Raw genomic sequence first — 21,604 nt, 5'->3', positions numbered from 1 at the left:
GGGAAATTTGACAGCAAATCGCTACATGAATCAAATTCTTCAACCCCACCTTCTTCCAATCATTGACCGCCAGAGGTTGCTGTTTCAACAGAACAACGCTCCACTGCACACAGCTCGTGTCATGGTAGACTACCTCTATAATGCCAACATTAACGCCTTGCCCTGGCCGTCGAGATCTCCAGATCTCAACCAAATCGAACATTTCTGGGATGAACTCGATCGACGTGTACGTCAATGTCAGAACACGCCGCAGACACTCCTCACAACTGGCCAACGCGTGACAAGCAGAATGGCGCAGAATTCCGCAGGACAGAATTCGTACACATATCCTGTCAGTGACGAGGAGATGCAGAGCCGTGATTGCTGCCCGGGGCGGTCACACGAGATACTCGCCACCTTCTGGCCTTGGTTGACATGACAATGAACAGTTTTCAATGCCTTTGTACAAAGACAACATGTCACTATCGAGCTCCAAAATGTCAAAGTAATGGAGTGTGTGGTGTGACAGAACAGTGTGGCTGTGTAATGTAGTTTGTGGTTTGAGAGAACCGTGTGGCTGTAATGGAGTGTGTGGTGTGATAGAACAGTGTGGCTGTAATGTAGTGTGTGGTGTGATAGAACAGTGTGGCTGTAATGGAGTGTGTGGTGTAATAGAACAGTGTGGCTGTAATGGAGTGTGTGGTGTGATAGAACAGTGTGGCTGTAATGGAGTGTGTGGTGTGATAGAACAGTGTGGCTGTAATGGAGTGTGTGGTGTGACAGAACAGTGTGGCTGTAATGGAGTGTGTGGTGTGATAGAACAGTGTGGCTGTAATGGAGTGTGTGGTGTGATAGAACAGTGTGGCTGTAATGTAGTGTGTGGTGTGATAGAACAGTGTGGCTGTAATGTAGTGTGTGGTGTGATAGAACAGTGTGGCTGTAATGGAGTGTGTGGTGTGATAGAACAGTGTGGCTGTAATGGAGTGTGTGGTGTGATAGAACAGTGTGGCTGTAATGGAGTGTGTGGTGTGATAGAACAGTGTGGCTGTAATGGAGTGTGTGGTGTGATAGAACAGTGTGGCTGTAATGGAGTGTGTGGTGTGATAGAACAGTGTGGCTGTAATGGAGTGTGTGGTGTGATAGAACAGTGTGGCTGTAATGGAGAGTGTGGTGTGATAGAACAGTGTGGCTGTAATGTAGTGTGTGGTGTGATAGAACAGTGTGGCTGTAATGTAGTGTGTGGTGTGATAGAACAGTGTGGTTGTAATGGAGTGTGTGGTGTGAGAGAACAGTGTGGCTGTAATGGAGAGTGTGGTGTGATAGAACAGTGTGGCTGTAATGGACTGTGTGGTGTGATAGAAGTGTGGCTGTAATGGAGTGTGTGGTGTGATAGAACAGTGTGGCTGTAATGGAGAGTGTGGTGTGATAGAACAGTGTGGCTGTAATGTAGTGTGTGGTGTGATAGAACAGTGTGGCTGTAATGGAGAGTGTGGTGTGATAGAACAGTGTGGCTGTAATGGAGTGTGTGGTGTGATAGAACAGTGTGGCTGTAATGGAGTGTATGGTGTGATAGAACAGTGTGGCTGTAATGGAGTGTGTGGTTTGAGAGAACCGTGTGGCTGTAATGGAGTGTGTGGTGTGATAGAACAGTGTGGCTGTAATGGAGTGTGTGGTTTGAGAGAACCGTGTGGCTGTAATGGAGTGTGTGGTGTGATAGAACAGTGTGGCTGTAATGTAGTGTGTGGTGTGATAGAACCGTGTGGCTGTAATGGAGTGTATGGTGTGATAGAACAGTGTGGCTGTAATGGAGTGTGTGGTGTGATAGAACAGTGTGGCTGTAATGGAGTGTGTGGTGTGATAGAACAGTGTGGCTGTAATGGAGTGTGTGGTGTGATAGAACAGTGTGGCTGTAATGTAGTGTGTGGTGTGATAGAACAGTGTGGCTGTAATGGAGTGTGTGGTGTGATAGAACAGTGTGGCTGTAATGGAGTGTGTGGTGTGATAGAACAGTGTGGCTGTAATGGAGTGTATGGTGTGATAGAACAGTGTGGCTGTAATGGAGTGTGTGGTGTGATAGAACAGTGTGGCTGTAATGGAGTGTGTGGTGTGATAGAACAGTGTGGCTGTAATGTAGTGTGTGGTGTGAGAGGACAGTGTGGCTGTAATGTAGTGTTTGTGTGGTGTGAGAGGACAATGTCGCTGTAATGTAGTGTGTTTGGTGTGAGAGGAGAGTGTGGCTTTAATGGTGTGTAGGTGGTGTGAGAGGACATTGTGGCTGTAATGTAGTATGTGTGGTGTGAGAGGACAGTAGGGCTGTAATGTAGTGTGTGTTGTGTGAGAGAACAGTGTGACTGTAATGTAGTGTGTGTTGTGTGAGAGAACAGTGTGGCTGTAATGTAGTGTGTGTGATGTGAGAAGACAGTGTAGGTGTAACGTAGGTGTGGTGTGAGAAGACAGTGTAGCTGTAATGTAGTACGTGTTGTGTGAGAGAACAGTGTAGCTGTAACGTAGTATGTGTGGTGTGAGAACACAGTGTAGCTGTAATGTAGTATGCGTGGTGTGAGAAGACAGTGTAGCTGTAACGTAGTATGTGTGGTGTGAGAAGACAGTGTAGCTGTAACGTAGTATGTGTGGTGTGAGAAGACAGTGTAGCTGTAACGTAGTATGTGTTGTGTGAGAGGGCAGTGATGCTGTAATGGAGTGTGAAGTGTGAGATAGAACAGTGTGGCTGATATTTAATATGTTAGGTGTGAGAGGACAGTTCGGCTATAATGTAGTATGTGTAGTGTGAGAGGACAGCATGGCTGTAATGTAGTATGTGTTGTGTGAGAGGACAGCATGGCTGTAATGGAGTGTGTTGTGTGAGAGGACAGCATGGCTGTAATGTAGTGTGTGGTGTGAAAGGACAGCATGGCTGTAATGTAGTGTGTGGTGTGAAAGGACAGCATGGCTGTAATGTAGTGTGTTGTGTGAGAGGACAGTGTGGCTGTAATGTAGTGTGTGGTGTGAAAGGACAGCATGGCTGTAATGTAGTGTGTGGTGTGAGAGGACAGTGTGGCTGTAATGTAGTGTGTGGTGTGAAAGGACAGCATGGCTGTAATGTAGTGTGTGGTGTGAGAGGACAGCGTGGCTGTAATGTAGTGTGTTGTGTGAAAGGACAGCATGGCTGTAATGTAGTGTGTGGTGTGAGAGGACAGTGTGGCTGTAATGTAGTGTGTGGTGTGAGAGGACATTGTTGCTGTAATATAGTATGTGTTGTGTGAAAGGACAGCATGGCTGTAATGTAGTGTGTGGTGTGAGAGGACATTGTTGCTGTAATATAGTATGTGTTGTGTGAAAGGACAGCATGGCTGTAATGTAGTGTGTGGTGTGAAAGGACAGCATGGCTGTAATGTAGTGTGTGGTGTGAGAGGACAGTGTGGCTGTAATGTAGTGTGTGGTGTGAAAGGACAGCATGGCTGTAATGTAGTGTGTGGTGTGAGAGGACAGTGTAGCTGTAATGGAGTGTGTGTGGTGTCAGAGGACAGTTTAGCTGTAATGGAGTGTGTGTGATGTGAGAGGAAAGCGTGACTGTAATGTAACGTGTGTGGTGTGAGAGGACAGCGTGGCTGTAATGGAGTGTGTGTGGTGTGAGAGGACAGTAGGGCTGTAATGTAGTTTGTGTTGTGTGAGAAGACAGTATGGCTGTAATGTAACGTGTGTGGTGTGATAGAACAGCGTGGCTGTAATGTAGGGTGTATGGTGTGAGAGGACAGTGTAGCTGTAATGAAGTATGTGTTGTGTGAGAGGACAGTATGACTGTAATGTAGTGTGTGTGGTGTGAGAGGACAGCGTGGCTGTAATGAAGTGTGTGTGGTGTCGGAGAACAGTGTGGCTGTAATGTAGTGTTTGTGTGGTGTGAGAGGACAATGTCGCTGTAATGTAGTGTGTTTGGTGTGAGAGGACAATGTCGCTGTAATGTAGTGTGTTTGGTGTGAGAGGAGAGTGTGGCTTTAATGGTGTGTAGGTGGTGTGAGAGGACATTGTGGCTGTAATGTAGTACGTGTTGTGTGAGAGAACAGTGTGGCTGTAATGTAGTGTGTGTTGTGTGACAGAACAGTGTGACTAATGTAGTGTGTGTTGTGTGAGAGGACTGTGACTGCTGATCCCAGGATTCTTTGTCCGTCTGACTTTGAGTTGTGAGTATTTTGGATTAGGTACAATTACATGGTTGCTTTATATCCTATTCTATTATTGGGCTAAACCTTGGTTAATGTAATTATGTGATGACTCCACGTCATTAAGTCGTCTCCTGCCTAGAATTTGATAATAATATTGCCGTAAATTTGTATGAATATGAATCGGATTGACACAAGTGGAAGCAAGAGGTCAGGTCAAAGTCCTCTAGCCATAACCTAATCTTTCACATCAGGATACACTTTACTAAACTAAATTATAATTTAAACATTTTCTGAAACCTATAACTGTCTGAATGCGGTATGGAATAAGAACATATGTGTTGGACATCTGTTGTCTTTATATGTTATTTCATATGGCCATTATAAGTATTGTCAAGGTTCTATTTCAACTTGTTATAGAATGATGTCACCTTAACCAACCTTGAACGTGACTGCGTACATGAGTTAAGCTCATTGCCACACAGTGGTAAGTGGGTAACATAATTCTATATATGGTTCAAACTAATAACTAGTATCTCGTTATCCTTCTAAATTAATGTTTTGTGAGAAGGTAATGTATTCACATTGCATTTACAGATGGCAAATTTATATAGTTATTCAGAAATAGTTAACACCCTGCTATTTATATTTAAGGATTTATTCATGCTAGTGATAATGTGCTAGCTGATAAGATGAATTCATGTAATTGTGTTTAATCTCCACGAAGGCAATATTATGTTCTTCTACAAAAATACTAATCATTTTTTAAATATATTTTCAGGGTTAACTATGATTATTATTATGTGCACTCTGAATAAAGATGGCTGTCATGTGAACTGACAAGTAGCGTCGTGTTGTGTGTGCCCCACCAACACCCACCCCATAACCGCTACTACACTATGTGGATCGATCAAATCGACCAAATCCTTTGGTGTGCGCCATCTGTTGTAATATTTAGTAGGCCAAGATAGACCAGTGTTTTGTAACACAGTTTCTCCAAATGAACTGCACCCAGCATGATGTCTACTACCACGTGGGTGATATACTGGGTCATGTACGTCACTCCACTGGTCCACGTCAGCTTCAGTTGCCTATAAATGTTCCAAACTGAGGCCATCAGGCATTCGCAATCAACATCATGATGTTCAGTAGCAGTCTCATCTTCGTCCTCCTGGCTGTCATTGCGCCATCGCTGGGATCCATCAGTTTAGAGCAGAATCTTACAAGTGCCCTTGCCAGACTGGACGCAGCCACAACAGCCTTCGGGTCTTATTCGAACATCACGGACGAACAATGTCCATGTATGAGTGAGTAAAGGAACTTTGTTTTAAAAAATATAATTTTGTCTGAACTTCGTTTGGGTTTATTGATTGTATGTGTGAAAATAGTAATATTGTGGGGTTGATACACAATAGTTTATACAATTTAATCCAGTCAAACACCTGACACAATCCGTTCCATATTTAGAAGAATTCTTTTTCTCCAAAAGAGTCGATTATGCGATTCCGACTATATCATGGGCATGTGTCAAATAGTGATGACACCAGGTGTTCGCGATCATGTAAGCGTATCCTGCCTCTCTGGCAGCACCCGTCACAAACACTATTCCATTGTTCACTTGACAAAATGCAAAAGACAACATATAGTACAAGCCAAAACAGAGAGATTAGCTGATTGGATGGATCTTTCCACTCCAACGGACAGTTTGCAACTATTCTTCCACTGTAAACAATAAGTGACAAGGTAGCTAAATCGTAAAATTCCAACATACAAACACAAATTCACAATTGCTGCAATAGGTGACCAAATTCAGCGTAGAAGAAAGACAAAGATATTTTGCTCCTGGAGACCTTGAATGTACTTATTACTTGTATTCCTTTGTATCTGATGTGTTTTGAAAACACATAACGGTATTACCTTTTATTTGAACCTTGTCTTACATTATAGTAGCATAGTTTTCAAACACCCCTTTCATCCAATTGTATATCCAAGGAGTATATCCCTGATTATTATCCCTCAAAGGGAGTTATATCAATCAGAGAGCAAAACTACTAACCCCATATAAGCCCGTATACCGTCAGTACAAATCCAACATGGTTTTTACTGACCTAATATGAGACTGTATACCGTCAGTAACAGCCATTTTGTATTTTCCAACACCCACCTCACATATTTCATATGAAAATTCTGGTACAGAAATTCGTTATTCTACACTGTTTTGTGGTTTAATATCATTAATTTTGCAAAGACGTTAATGTTTATGTGGTTCACGTTTGTGGCTTTAATAAAGATTATATAAAGTTAAATTATCAACAAGGTTTGGCCTCTGAGTTTCGATGAGTAGTCCCTTTGACCCTTAACGTCTTAGGTTGTAAGTGTTAAGTTTTGAGTTTTAAGTTTTGACATGACATGTGCGACACAGATACTAAATAGTATAAACTTTTCAGCATAATAAATTCGTTATGGTGTCTTATGTTGCTGCATACGGTGCCATATTAGGTTAGCAGAAAAATATAGCCCAATATTTTTCTGCGAAGCTAACATGACACCGTATACGGCATAGTATACGGCATACCTAAGACACCATGACTAATAATAAGGGCCACGTGGACCAGCGTACACACCAGGTTTACACCATGCACATTCCCTGAACTTTTACAGTCGATCTGAGGAGTAAATCTCTTGTCAAATATATGGACATGTTTTCGATAATTGACAATGACTTTGTATTGGTATCCAAAACATTTGGCAATACAGTATGTTTTCTATGAGTATCTAAATATGTGTTAGTTAAGACTGTTGTTACCAGAAATGGAATTCCGTTAGAAAATGGTTCTCGATATTCAATGTAGAAAGAATAATTATACAAGCTTGTTGGAACCTGAAAAATATCTGAAAACAATAACTGTTGAAGTTGAACAATAATAAAGGAACCTGGTAAACAATTCATAATTTTATGACGTGTACACAATTTATAATTTTATGACGTGTAAACAATTAATAATTTTATGACGTGTGCACAATTAATAATTTTATGACGTGTATATCCATGATTGAATAATGAGACTGCCATTGAACGTGATGTCTCACGGATGTATTGTACAATGCTACTCAACAAGTTTGCTCCCTGTTCACTTAAATAAAGCTCTTCAACATCAAATCAGTTTGTACCTACAGGAAGCAGTTTTAATGCACAATGTTCCTTTGTATACATTATGTATTCATGTAAATGGTAAGGTCGCTATTATCCACTTGATTTGACTTCAGATATCCATTTACTGTATTTGAGAGACCAAATAAGCAGATGTTCGATTACCAACAGAAAGATGATAGCTTTTAACGGAATTACTGTGATTATTGTCAATAGTATTATCCAGCTTTTAACGGAATTACTGTGATTATTGTCAATAGTATTATTCCCCCAAGTCCGGGATCAAAGTTTGCATCCAGCATTTTAGCATAATAGAAGAGTCGGAACTGCTTTACACATATCTACACAAGTCGCTTTCAGTGCTTGGATAATTTACTACATATTCGTATCTACACAAGTCGCTTTCAGTGCTTGGATAATGTACTACATATTCATATCTACACAAGTCGCTTTCAGTGCTTGGATAATTTACTACATATTCATATCTACACAAGTGGCTTTCAGTGCTTGGATAATGTACTACATATTCATATCTACACAAGTCGCTTTCAGTGCTTGGATAATGTACTACATATTCATATCTACACAAGTCGCTTTCAGTGCTTGGATAATTTACTACATATTCATATCTATACAAGTCGCTTTCAGTGCTTGGATAATTTACTACATATTCATATCTATACAAGTCGCTTTCAGTGCTTGGATAATTTACTGCCAAGTGTATTGGTCCGAGCAATCCGTGAAGCAAATGAAACAAGGCGTTTATAGTATACCACTCCTTCCATTTGTGAAAACAGTGTGATGCTCGAGACTGGTTATCGCTGGCGTTGGCGGGTCCTATTCACTGGTCTCTGCTATGCATTGCTCAGGTGGGTAAATCGGTTGAAAGGGTAGGCTATGTGACCATTATTTACTGATAGTATCCATATTCCTGAAGGTTATCTAATCTGAGCAGAAACTCATGTGAAAAAAAACCCATATCAGTAAGGAGTGCAGGACAATTGGTGCGCATAGGCATGCCTAAATCTTGCCTCAATTTCATAACCAAATTTCTACAACATTTCAGAATAAACTTCTTCACAAACTTCATGTGACATTTGCTTCCATTTTTGAAAAAAATCCCACTAAACATTAAAGGGGCTGATGTAACTATAGATATGGGCACCACGTACAGCCACAGGGGATCAACGTATGAAGGTTTTGTTCAGGCCTCATTCGTGACATTTCTAAAAATGAAGTATTAGTGAGAAAAATGATGTCCGATGCAATTCACTATTTTCACTTGTACCATGTGTTCACGAGTTTTTTTCAGGTGAATATATGACTTGCCTTTTCTTGTGTTTGTGACGTTTGCCATCATTTTGGGCAGGATACGAACACATTTTATCACCGGTTATCGTCACTATTTGTCAGTGAGGTCAATGACCGCTTGGGATATAAATGTTAAACCAAACAATACATTTCTTTTTAGTACGTTCATTATTTTCAAAGTAACAATTCTGTTTTTCTAGCTCAGGATGGCATATGTTTGATCGGAAATGAAACGATAGATGATGTTGAATGCTTTGCAACTAAGCTGGAAGTTCTCAGGAATATCTTGTTGAGCCTTCTTGATGACCTCGACAATATAACGATATCCCGGCCTGATGATTGCCCAAACCGTAGGTATCCAAACCAAGCATCAATATTGTTAGTTTATAAGAATGATTAATATTGTTATTGTATTCTTGTATGTGCTGTACCCAAAACTCTATTATATTCCATTAAATAATTTGCTATTTGCATGTTAGCCAGCGAATAGTTAAACTAGAAATAATACAAATGTCTTCTTCATAATCACACATGGAAAACAGAACTAAGAACAAAGTATGCATTTGTTGGGTTTAAATTGTAAATTTACCTGTATGTTTATTTTTACAGTCGTAGGTTGTGCTGCACTTGTGTCTGGGTGTGAAACTGATGAAGTTGCTGTGGTCGACCCAGTTGGCACGATCCTGCCAAGTGTGAATCTGGCTACAAATGTCAGCGGATTGACAACAGACGATTCAGCAGGCTGTTATAATGTCTACTCCTATACTAACGCTCCTTTCACCCTAACCACAAGGTTGGAAAATGGATCCGATTACACCAATCTAGTGATGAACACAGGTACTTTCTCGGCTCAGTATATTAGCGTCACCATGGTCATAGGCCACGCAGCATTCGGTTAGAATTCAGTATTCAAGTTATATTTGTGACTGTTTCTGCAGTTCTTTGATTGTGATGTCATACATGTTCCAAAAAAGGTATTTGGTAATATATTGTAATTGAAACAGCCAAGTGAAGCAGAGAGATTGTGATCAAAGGAAAACTCTACTATTATCAACCTGATCGCTCTTACAGTATGAATCTGTCATTGAACTATTCCCAAGATGGAAAAGTACAAGATTATCAACTAAGGTTACCATTATGCTTACACAATTACATTATGCATTTTCTTTTCTATTTCAAAGAAATGATATTCAGCTTAAACATACAGATATTCCATTTTGCAATTTCTCTCTCTATTACCCACCATCTAGGGTCGGCGACTGGCATTGCTTATTGTAATGGTGTTGTATATGTCGCCTTTGTAAACGGAAGTGATACCATTCTGGCAATTGACACAGCGAATTCCAACACCGTATCAACTATTGCCGATATTACCTGCAGCCCTGGCAAAGTTAGAGTATATAACAGGTTGGTATCACAGTGTTGGGGCTATCTGCAACACAGCGCCCATTATAGAACATCAGCTGGAATTGTTTACCGGCTTGCTTTAGCTCTATCGCAGAAAATTGTTACATTTAAAGCATGCAATTGTTGAAACAGTTGTAAAAGAAGGTTCAATCAATAGATATTTAAAGAGATATGTATGTTTTTGGCGACTCCCCATACGAACAACAAGATATAATATATAACAAGTTATTGATAGTTAACACCAGTACACAGGTTGATTTATAAATATATGTAATTATCCTTCAAATAAGAAAACAAATCTTCTTTTCTTCTTTGTCCAGACGATATTTCAACGACGTAATTGTGTTTAATATTTCACATCTTTCATTTCAGCCGAGTTTATTTCAGTGATTGCAATGAAATCAGAAGCGTCAACAAGACGGGTGGGGATGAACAGGACGAGGTGAAGTTTTCCATGACTATTGTCTCGTTTGATGTCCTTGAGGATGGTACGTATCCTGCACTACTGGACCATACTGGCTGAATACTGGATCCTACAGACTATATACTGGACCCTACTGACTATATACTGGACCATACTCACTATATACTGGACCCTACTGACTATATACTGGACCCTACAGACTATATACTGGACCCTTCTGACTATATACTGGACCCTAATGACTAAATACTGGACCATACTGGCTAAATACTCTACCATAATGACTAAATACTGGACTATAATGGCTAAATAGTGGACCATACTGGCTAAATACTGGACTGTAATGGCTAAATAGTTTACCATATTGGCTAAGTACTGTATCTTACTGACTATATACTGGACCATATTGACTATGTAGTGTATCTTACTGACTATATACTGGACCGTACTGACTAAATACTGGACCATACTGGCTAAATACTGGACTATACTGGCTAAATACTGTATCCTACTGACTATATACTGTATCCTGCTGACTATATACTGGACCATATTGACTATATAGTGTATCTTACTGACTATATACTGGACCGCACTGACTAAATACTGGACCATATTGGCTAAATACTGGACTATGCTGGCTAAATACTGTATCCTACTCACTATATACTGGACCTTACTGACTATATACTGGACCCTACAGACTAAATACTCGACCATACTGGCTTCATACTGTACCACAATGACTAAATACTGTACTTTAATGGCTAAATTATGGACCATACTGGCTAAGTACTGGATCTTACTTACTATATACTGGACCTTTCAGACTAAATACTGGATCTTACATACTAAATACTGTATGTTTCAGACTAACTACTGGACCTTACTGATTAAATACTAAATGTTAGTGACTAAATACTGGATCTCGCAGACTAGATATGAACGAAGATCTATTATACCCACACAATCAAAATGTAGTATTTAATACATTAACTTTGAACACTCCCATCCAGAGACCTTCCCAATGAAAATTAAATTTCACAAAAGCAGATGGATATACAATATCCTATTAATCCTATTATACACTAACACTGTAACATCTAGATCTGGTGTCTTACAGCAAGGAGGACGAACTGTGCTCCTGCAATTATCCTAGAAAATAGTGTCAAGAAAAAGACCCGGTTGGCGTAAAATTAACATTTAATACAATTTAATAACTTTAAAGCCTAAACATTTTCTTGTTATTCTATATACCATGGTAGTAACTAAAGTAAACTACGTTTATAACCCTTATAACGAACTCACGGATGTCACGAACTTATTTGTTTGGTCCCGGCCATTTGCTGTATATATGCTGTACATATGCTTCTAACGAACTACGGTTATAACGAACTAAAATTAGAATACCATTTGGGTTGGTAATAACCGTAGTTTACTACGTATAACAATTGTTGTGTATTTTCACTTCACTAGGGAAGATAGTGTTTGCTGATACTGCTGGTGGTCTGTGGGTCTATGACGAAACCACCAACTGTTTCACGCTGGTCAACTGCGAGGACACAGCAAGTTCAGACGTCCTAGTGAACCGCTGTACACAGTTCATCTTCGTTGTCTACCCTGACCGCTCGTACGTGCACAAATAGAAAGTATTTGAAACATATGAAATAACTTCAGAATATAGGTTGTTTTGGCAGGGGTAATTCAGTAAGTAAAGATCGAAGTTTATTCGCATATTAATGTCACTTTTAAGAAGTGATTGGTCGATCTCACACTAATGACTTCAGACAAAACCTTTCGTAAGTCGACAAGTTAATACGAATTGGTTCAACTTTTCAAGTTTAGAATGGCATCATGGTTGAATATTCCGTGGGACTCAGGGACTCACTGGCATCACTGCATATATGATATTACAGGGTTTCTATTTATCTACAATATACAAGTTACAGGAAGTTACATAACAGCTGAGATGGATGGATGGATGGATGTATAGATGTATACGAATAGTTTTCTTCTTTCAGATATCTGTCCCGTTACAACGCCACTTCCTATACGGAGGGCGATAAGTTGCCCTACACTGAGTCCACACCCAGAGGCTGTCCTAGTCTCGCGTTTGAACCAAACTGGTACGTTAAATCACAACAGCTACAATACTCAATCATCAATATGAAGGCTTAGTTTGGCAATATTGGAAACCCATTTAAAGTTGGTTTAATTTAAGGCAATAAAGATTGTAGTAACATGCAAATGCTGATCCAACGGCTTTATGAGAAGGAAACACTCTTGGCTTCACTAACATATTATATACCTCGTTTGAACGTAGACTTCCTAAAGTTTCATTTCGACACTTACGTCCCTTTGTGGAGCAGGCCTGCAAGCCAGCAATGAGGAAATATTCAACTTTCAATCAGAATTTAAAGGGCAAACAATTGTTATTCATCATCTTACAAAGAATTGTATTTTTTTACAGCGCTCGATCTGTCGATGGGGTAAGTTTTAGCATGAGCAATATGAATCTGGGCCAGCTGCCTGGCTGTTTTAAATAACTCAATAAGTAAATGACCACCTCTTACTAGCTTTTGTCATCGACGACAGCCTTTCCACGAGTAAATGTTGTCTTCTATGTAACACATGCAAATGTATCTAAATAGTTGATTCTCTTTTTTCAGAATGCCTTCCCCTAAAAGCAGCTCCATGTGAAAATAAACAAACGATGAAGTTTGTCAAATGAACTGAGTCCGATCTGTATCAGTTAAATAAACGTTTGAGCACGAGTTTGTGTTTTGGTCTTTCGACATACTAAAAGTAAAGTTTATTTTTGTTTCTTGTTAAAAACTGAAGCGTCAAATGTCGATCGATTGCCCTAATAAATCACATGACGATGCCCTGATGAGTGACATGACGATGGCCTGATGAGTCACATGACGATGCCCTTATGAGTCACATGACGATGCCCCGATGAGTCACATGACGATGCCCTGATGAGTCACATCTCCGTTTCTTGTTTCTTGTTAAACTGCGGTATTTATCTCAGTGGGCTAGCACCTGGAAATCGGCATAAGTTCGTGCCGGTGTTAAACCCCATTTCATATCGTTTGAACTTACATCAAATGTAAGTTTATTTGATGCATCACATCTGAATATCTGATTATCACAAATCGATTAACCTGATGTTTCGTATGACGATTGAACTGATGTTTCACATGTAGATTTATCTGATTATCACTTGCCAATTGACTTGATGCATCACATGTTAATCTGATCAATCGATATGTGATACATCAAGCAAATTGACATGTAAATTCTCAGGTCAATCGGCATGTGATACATCAGTTCCATCGACATGTGATGCATCAGGTTAATCAACATGTGATACAGTAAGTAAATCGGCATGTCATACATTAGGTCAGTGGACATGTCATACATATGGTAAATCGACATGTGATGTATCAGGCAAATCAGCCTTTGATACATCAGATCAATCGAAATTTGATACATCAGATAAATCGACATAAGATACATCAGGTAAATCGACATGTGATTTATCAAGTCAATCGACATTTGATGCATCAAGTCAATCGATATGTAATACATCAGGTACATCAGATACATCAAATTATTCTACATTTGATGCATCCAGTCAATCGACATGTAATGCGTCTGGTCAATCGACATATAATACATCAGGTCAATCGACATGTGATACATCAGGTAAATTGCATTGTGATACAACAGGTCAATCGACATGTTATGTATCAGGTAAATTGACATGTGATACATCAGGTAAATCGACATGTGATGCATCGGGTCAATCGACGTGTAATGCGTCTGGTCAATCGACATTTGATTTATCAGGCCAATGGACATGTGATACATCAGGTCAATTGACATGTGATGCATCAGGTAAATCGACATGTTATGCATCGGGTCAATCGACGTGTAATGCGTCTGGTCAATCGACATTTTATGGATCGGGGCAATGCACATGTGGTACATCAGGTAAATTGACATGTGATACATCAGGTAAATCGACATGTGATGCATCGGGTCAATCGACGTGTAATGCGTCAGGTCAATCCACATTTGATGCATCAGATAAATCGACATGTGATACATCAGGTTAATCGACATATAATTTATCAGTTCAATCGATATGTGATACACAACATAAATCTACATGTGATGCATCAGGTAAATCTACAGATTATAGATCAGGCCAATCGATACCTGATACATCAGTTGAATCAAACTTTCATACATCAGTTCAGTCAACATGTGATACAACAGGTCAATCGAAATATGATACATTAGGCCAATCGCCCTTGGATATATCAGGTAAATTGGCCTTTGATACATCAATCCAGTCAACATACCATACATCAGATACATCGACATGTGATGCATCAGGTCAATCGACATGTGATACATCAAGTCATTCTACATGTGATATATCAGGTAAACAAAGTGTGATGCATCATCTCAATCCACCTTTGATACATCAGGTCTATCGACCTTTGATACATCAATCCAGTCGACATACCATACATCAGATACATCGACATGTTATGCATCAGGTCAATCGACATGTCATGCATCAGATCATTCGACATGTGATGCATCAGGTCATTCGACATGTGATACATCAGGTAAATCAAAGTGTGATGCATCATCTCAATCGACCTTTCATACATCAGGTCTATCGACATGTGATGCATTAGGTAAATCCATTTATCAGGTCATCCAACATGTGATTCAACAGGTAAAACGACCTTTTTATGCATCAAGTCAGTCGACAGGTGATGCGTCAGGTCAATGGACATGTGATATATCAGGTAAATCAACATGTGATTTATCAAGTCAATCGACATTTGATGCATCAAGTCAATCGATATATAATACATCAGGTACATCAGATACATCAAATTATTCTACATTTCATGCATCCGGTCAATCGACATATAATGCGTCTGGTCAATCGACATATGATACATCAGGGCAATCGACATGTGATACATCAGGTAAATTGCATTGTGATACATCAGGTCAATCGACATGTGATACATCAGGTAAATTGCATTGTGATACATCAGGTCAATCGACATGTGATACATCAGGTAAATTGCATTGTGATACATCAGGTCAATCGACATGTGATGCATCAGGTCAATCGACATGTGATACATCAGGTCAATCGACATGTGATGCATCGGGTCAATCGACGTGTAATGCGTCTGGTCAATCGACATTTGATGCATCAGGGCAATGGACATGTGATACATCAGGTTAATCGACATATGATTTATCAGTTCAATCGATATGTGATACACAACATAAATCTACATGTGATGCATCAGGTAAATCTACAGATTATAGATGAGCCCAATCGATACCTGATACATCAGTTGAATCAAACTTTAATACATCAGTTCAGTCAACATGTGATACAACAGGTCAATCGAAATATGATACATTAGGCCAATCGCCCTTGGATATATCAGGTAAATTGGCCTTTGATACATCAATCCAGTCAACATACCATACATCAGATACATCGACATGTAAGGCATCAGGTCAATCGACATATGAAACATCCGGTAAATCAAAAATAGATTGATCAAGTTAGGGTTAGGTTAGGGTTAGGGTTAGTTAGGGTTAGGGTTAGGGTTAGGGTTAGGGTTAGGGTTAGGGTTAGGGTTAGGGTTAGGGTTAGGGTTAGGGTTAGGGTTAGGGTTAGGGTTAGGGTTAGGGTTAGGGTTAGGTTAGGGTTAGGTTAGGTTAGGGTTAGGGTTAGGGTTAGGGTTAGGGTTAGGGTTAGGGTTAGGGTTAGGGTTAGGGTTAGGGTTAGGGTTAGGGTTAGGGTTAGGGTTAGGGTTAGGGTTAGGGTTAGGGTTAGGGTTAGGGTTAGGGTTAGGGTTAGGGTTAGGGTTAGGGTTAGGGTTAGGGTTAGGGTTAGGGTTAGGGTTAGGGTTAGGGTTAGGGTTAGGGTTAGGGTTAGGGTTAGGGTTAGGGTTAGGGTTAGGGTTAGGGTTAGGGTTAGGGTTAGGGTTAGGGTTAGGGTTAGGGTTAGGGTTAGGGTTAGGGTTAGGGTTAGGGTTAGGGTTAGGGTTAGGGTTAGGGTTAGGGTTAGGGTTAGGGTTAGGGTTAGGGTTAGGGTTAGGGTTAGGGTTAGGGTTAGGGTTAGGGTTAGGGTTAGGGTTAGGGTTAGGGTTAGGGTTAGGGTTAGGGTTAGGGTTAGGGTTAGGGTTAGGGTTAGGGTTAGGGTTAGGGTTAGGGTTAGGGTTAGGGTTAGGGTTAGGGTTAGGGTTAGGGTTAGGGTTAGGGTTAGGTTAGGGTTAGGGTTAGGGTTAGGTTAGGGTTAGGGTTAGGGTTAGGTTAGGGTTAGGGTTAGGGTTAGGTTAGGGTTAGGTTAGGTTAGGGTTAGGTTAGGGTTAGGTTAGGTTAGGGTTAGGGTTAGGGTTAGGGTTAGGGTTAGGTTAGGGTTAGGTTAGGGTTAGGTTAGGTTAGGGTTAGGTTAGGGTTAGGGTTAGGGTTAGGGTTAGGGTTAGGGTTAGGGTTAGGGTTAGGGTTAGGGTTAGGGTTAGGGTTAGGGTTAGGGTTAGGGTTAGGGTTAGGGTTAGGGTTAGGGTTAGGGTTAGGGTTAGGGTTAGGGTTAGGGTTAGGGTTAGGGTTAGGGTTAGGGTTAGGGTTAGGGTTAGGGTTAGGGTTAGGGTTAGGGTTAGGGTTAGGGTTAGGGTTAGGGTTAGGGTTAGGGTTAGGGTTAGGGTTAGGGTTAGGGTTAGGGTTAGGGTTAGGGTTAGGGTTAGGGTTAGGGTTAGGGTTAGGGTTAGGGTTAGGGTTAGGGTTAGGGTTAGGGTTAGGGTTAGGGTTAGGGTTAGGGTTAGGGTTAGGGTTAGGGTTAGGGTTAGGGTTAGGGTTAGGGTTAGGGTTAGGGTTAGGGTTAGGGTTAGGGTTAGGGTTAGGGTTAGGGTTAGGGTTAGGGTTAGGGTTAGGGTTAGGGTTAGGGTTAGGGTTAGGGTTAGGGTTAGGGTTAGGGTTAGGGTTAGGGTTAGGGTTAGGGTTAGGGTTAGGGTTAGGGTTAGGGTTAGGGTTAGGGTTAGGGTTAGGGTTAGGGTTAGGGTTAGGGTTAGGGTTAGGGTTAGGGTTAGGGTTAGGGTTAGGGTTAGGGTTAGGGTTAGGGTTAGGGTTAGGGTTAGGGTTAGGGTTAGGGTTAGGGTTAGGGTTAGGGTTAGGGTTAGGGTTAGGGTTAGGGTTAGGGTTAGGGTTAGGGTTAGGGTTAGGGTTAGGGTTAGGGTTAGGGTTAGGGTTAGGGTTAGGGTTAGGGTTAGGGTTAGGGTTAGGGTTAGGGTTAGGGTTAGGGTTAGGGTTAGGGTTAGGGTTAGGGTTAGGGTTAGGGTTAGGGTTAGGGTTAGGGTTAGGGTTAGGGTTAGGGTTAGGGTTAGGGTTAGGGTTAGGGTTAGGGTTAGGGTTAGGGTTAGGGTTAGGGTTAGGGTTAGGGTTAGGGTTAGGGTTAGGGTTAGGGTTAGGGTTAGGGTTAGGGTGGTTAGGGTTAGGGTTAGGGTTAGGGTTAGGGTTAGGGTTAGGGTTAGGGTTAGGGTTAGGGTTAGGGTTAGGGTTAGGGTTAGGGTTAGGGTTAGGGTTAGGGTTAGGGTTAGGGTTAGGGTTAGGGTTAGGGTTAGGGTTAGGGTTAGGGTTAGGGTTAGGGTTAGGGTTAGGGTTAGGGTTAGGGTTAGGGTTAGGGTTAGGGTTAGGGTTAGGGTTAGGGTTAGGGTTAGGGTTAGGGTTAGGGTTAGGGTTAGGGTTAGGGTTAGGGTTAGGGTTAGGGTTAGGGTTAGGGTTAGGGTTAGGGTTAGGGTTAGGGTTAGGGTTAGGGTTAGGGTTAGGGTTAGGGTTAGGGTTAGGGTTAGGGTTAGGGTTAGGGTTAGGGTTAGGGTTAGGGTTAGGGTTAGGGTTAGGGTTAGGGTTAGGGTTAGGGTTAGGGTTAGGGTTAGGGTTAGGGTTAGGGTTAGGGTTAGGGTTAGGGTTAGGGTTAGGGTTAGGGTTAGGGTTAGGGTTAGGGTTAGGGTTAGGGTTAGGGTTAGGGTTAGGGTTAGGGTTAGGGTTAGGGTTAGGGTTAGGGTTAGGGTTAGGGTTAGGGTTAGGGTTAGGGTTAGGGTTAGGGTTAGGGTTAGGGTTAGGGTTAGGGTTAGGGTTAGGGTTAGGGTTAGGGTTAGGGTTAGGGTTAGGGTTAGGGTTAGGGTTAGGGTTAGGGTTAGGGTTAGGGTTAGGGTTAGGGTTAGGGTTAGGGTTAGGGTTAGGGTTAGGGTTAGGGTTAGGGTTAGGGTTAGGGTTAGGGTTAGGGTTAGGGTTAGGGTTAGGGTTAGGGTTAGGGTTAGGGTTAGGGTTAGGGTTAGGGTTAGGGTTAGGGTTAGGGTTAGGGTTAGGGTTAGGGTTAGGGTTAGGGTTAGGGTTAGGGTTAGGGTTAGGGTTAGGGTTAGGGTTAGGGTTAGGGTTAGGGTTAGGGTTAGGGTTAGGGTTAGGGTTAGGGTTAGGGTTAGGGTTAGGGTTAGGGTTAGGGTTAGGGTTAGGGTTAGGGTTAGGGTTAGGGTTAGGGTTAGGGTTAGGGTTAGGGTTAGGGTTAGGGTTAGGGTTAGGGTTAGGGTTAGGGTTAGGGTTAGGGTTAGGGTTAGGGTTAGGGTTAGGGTTAGGGTTAGGGTTAGGGTTAGGGTTAGGGTTAGGGTTAGGGTTAGGGTTAGGGTTAGGGTTAGGGTTAGGGTTAGGGTTAGGGTTAGGGTTAGGGTTAGGGTTAGGGTTAGGGTTAGGGTTAGGGTTAGGGTTAGGGTTAGGGTTAGGGTTAGGGTTAGGGTTAGGGTTAGGGTTAGGGTTAGGGTTAGGGTTAGGGTTAGGGTTAGGGTTAGGGTTAGGGTTAGGGTTAGGGTTAGGGTTAGGGTTAGGGTTAGGGTTAGGGTTAGGGTTAGGGTTAGGGTTAGGGTTAGGGTTAGGGTTAGGGTTAGGGTTAGGGTTAGGGTTAGGGTTAGGGTTAGGGTTAGGGTTAGGGTTAGGGTTAGGGTTAGGGTTAGGGTTAGGGTTAGGGTTAGGGTTAGGGTTAGGGTTAGGGTTAGGGTTAGGGTTAGGGTTAGGGTTAGGGTTAGGGTTAGGGTTAGGGTTAGGGTTAGGGTTAGGGTTAGGGTTAGGGTTAGGGTTAGGGTTAGGGTTAGGGTTAGGGTTAGGGTTAGGGTTAGGGTTAGGGTTAGGGTTAGGGTTAGGGTTAGGGTTAGGGTTAGGGTTAGGGTTAGGGTTAGGGTTAGGGTTAGGGTTAGGGTTAGGGTTAGGGTTAGGGTTAGGGTTAGGGTTAGGGTTAGGGTTAGGGTTAGGGTTAGGGTTAGGGTTAGGGTTAGGGTTAGGGTTAGGGTTAGGGTTAGGGTTAGGGTTAGGGTTAGGGTTAGGGTTAGGGTTAGGGTTAGGGTTAGGGTTAGGGTTAGGGTTAGGGTTAGGGTTAGGGTTAGGGTTAGGGTTAGGGTTAGGGTTAGGGTTAGGGTTAGGGTTAGGGTTAGGGTTAGGGTTAGGGTTAGGGTTAGGGTTAGGGTTAGGGTTAGGGTTAGGGTTAGGGTTAGGGTTAGGGTTAGGGTTAGGGTTAGGGTTAGGGTTAGGGTTAGGGTTAGGGTTAGGGTTAGGGTTAGGGTTAGGGTTAGGGTTAGGGTTAGGGTTAGGGTTAGGGTTAGGGTTAGGGTTAGGGTTAGGGTTAGGGTTAGGGTTAGGGTTAGGGTTAGGGTTAGGGTTAGGGTTAGGGTTAGGGTTAGGGTTAGGGTTAGGGTTAGGGTTAGGGTTAGGGTTAGGGTTAGGGTTAGGGTTAGGGTTAGGGTTAGGGTTAGGGTTAGGGTTAGGGTTAGGGTTAGGGTTAGGGTTAGGGTTAGGGTTAGGGTTAGGGTTAGGGTTAGGGTTAGGGTTAGGGTTAGGGTTAGGGTTAGGGTTAGGGTTAGGGTTAGGGTTAGGGTTAGGGTTAGGGTTAGGGTTAGGGTTAGGGTTAGGGTTAGGGTTAGGGTTAGGGTTAGGGTTAGGGTTAGGGTTAGGGTTAGGGTTAGGGTTAGGGTTAGGGTTAGGGTTAGGGTTAGGGTTAGGGTTAGGGTTAGGGTTAGGGTTAGGGTTAGGGTTAGGGTTAGGGTTAGGGTTAGGGTTAGGGTTAGGGTTAGGGTTAGGGTTAGGGTTAGGGTTAGGGTTAGGGTTAGGGTTAGGGTTAGGGTTAGGGTTAGGGTTAGGGTTAGGGTTAGGGTTAGGGTTAGGGTTAGGGTTAGGGTTAGGGTTAGGGTTAGGGTTAGGGTTAGGGTTAGGGTTAGGGTTAGGGTTAGGGTTAGGGTTAGGGTTAGGGTTAGGGTTAGGGTTAGGGTTAGGGTTAGGGTTAGGGTTAGGGTTAGGGTTAGGGTTAGGGTTAGGGTTAGGGTTAGGGTTAGGGTTAGGGTTAGGGTTAGGGTTAGGGTTAGGGTTAGGGTTAGGGTTAGGGTTAGGGTTAGGGTTAGGGTTAGGGTTAGGGTTAGGGTTAGGGTTAGGGTTAGGGTTAGGGTTAGGGTTAGGGTTAGGGTTAGGGTTAGGGTTAGGGTTAGGGTTAGGGTTAGGGTTAGGGTTAGGGTTAGGGTTAGGGTTAGGGTTAGGGTTAGGGTTAGGGTTAGGGTTAGGGTTAGGGTTAGGGTTAGGGTTAGGGTTAGGGTTAGGGTTAGGGTTAGGGTTAGGGTTAGGGTTAGGGTTAGGGTTAGGGTTAGGGTTAGGGTTAGGGTTAGGGTTAGGGTTAGGGTTAGGGTTAGGGTTAGGGTTAGGGTTAGGGTTAGGGTTAGGGTTAGGGTTAGGGTTAGGGTTAGGGTTAGGGTTAGGGTTAGGGTTAGGGTTAGGGTTAGGGTTAGGGTTAGGGTTAGGGTTAGGGTTAGGGTTAGGGTTAGGGTTAGGGTTAGGGTTAGGGTTAGGGTTAGGGTTAGGGTTAGGGTTAGGGTTAGGGTTAGGGTTAGGGTTAGGGTTAGGGTTAGGGTTAGGGTTAGGGTTAGGGTTAGGGTTAGGGTTAGGGTTAGGGTTAGGGTTAGGGTTAGGGTTAGGGTTAGGGTTAGGGTTAGGGTTAGGGTTAGGGTTAGGGTTAGGGTTAGGGTTAGGGTTAGGGTTAGGGTTAGGGTTAGGGTTAGGGTTAGGGTTAGGGTTAGGGTTAGGGTTAGGGTTAGG

At 42.2% G+C, this 21,604-nt stretch overlaps 1 protein-coding gene across 1 annotated transcript; it reads left to right on the top strand.

The window, feature by feature from the left end:
* Window positions 1–5,274: 5,274 nt before the first annotated feature.
* Window positions 5,275–13,113, top strand: LOC139472535 (uncharacterized). Its single transcript, XM_071255008.1, has 9 exons — window positions 5,275–5,443; window positions 8,799–8,948; window positions 9,208–9,435; window positions 9,849–10,005; window positions 10,378–10,493; window positions 11,906–12,059; window positions 12,451–12,555; window positions 12,900–12,918; window positions 13,099–13,113. Exons 1-9 carry the CDS (start codon window positions 5,275–5,277, stop codon window positions 13,111–13,113), a joined length of 1,113 nt encoding a protein of 370 aa, XP_071111109.1.
* The last annotated feature ends 8,491 nt before the right edge of the window (window positions 13,114–21,604 follow it).

Source organism: Haliotis cracherodii, unplaced genomic scaffold (assembly GCF_022045235.1).
Source record: "Haliotis cracherodii isolate W230 unplaced genomic scaffold, xgHalCrac1.p SCAF_24, whole genome shotgun sequence".
Classification (NCBI taxonomy): Eukaryota; Metazoa; Mollusca; class Gastropoda; order Lepetellida; family Haliotidae; genus Haliotis; species Haliotis cracherodii.
Note: the sequence above shows the minus strand (reverse complement) of the source record. Positions and strands in the feature narration are given on the sequence as shown.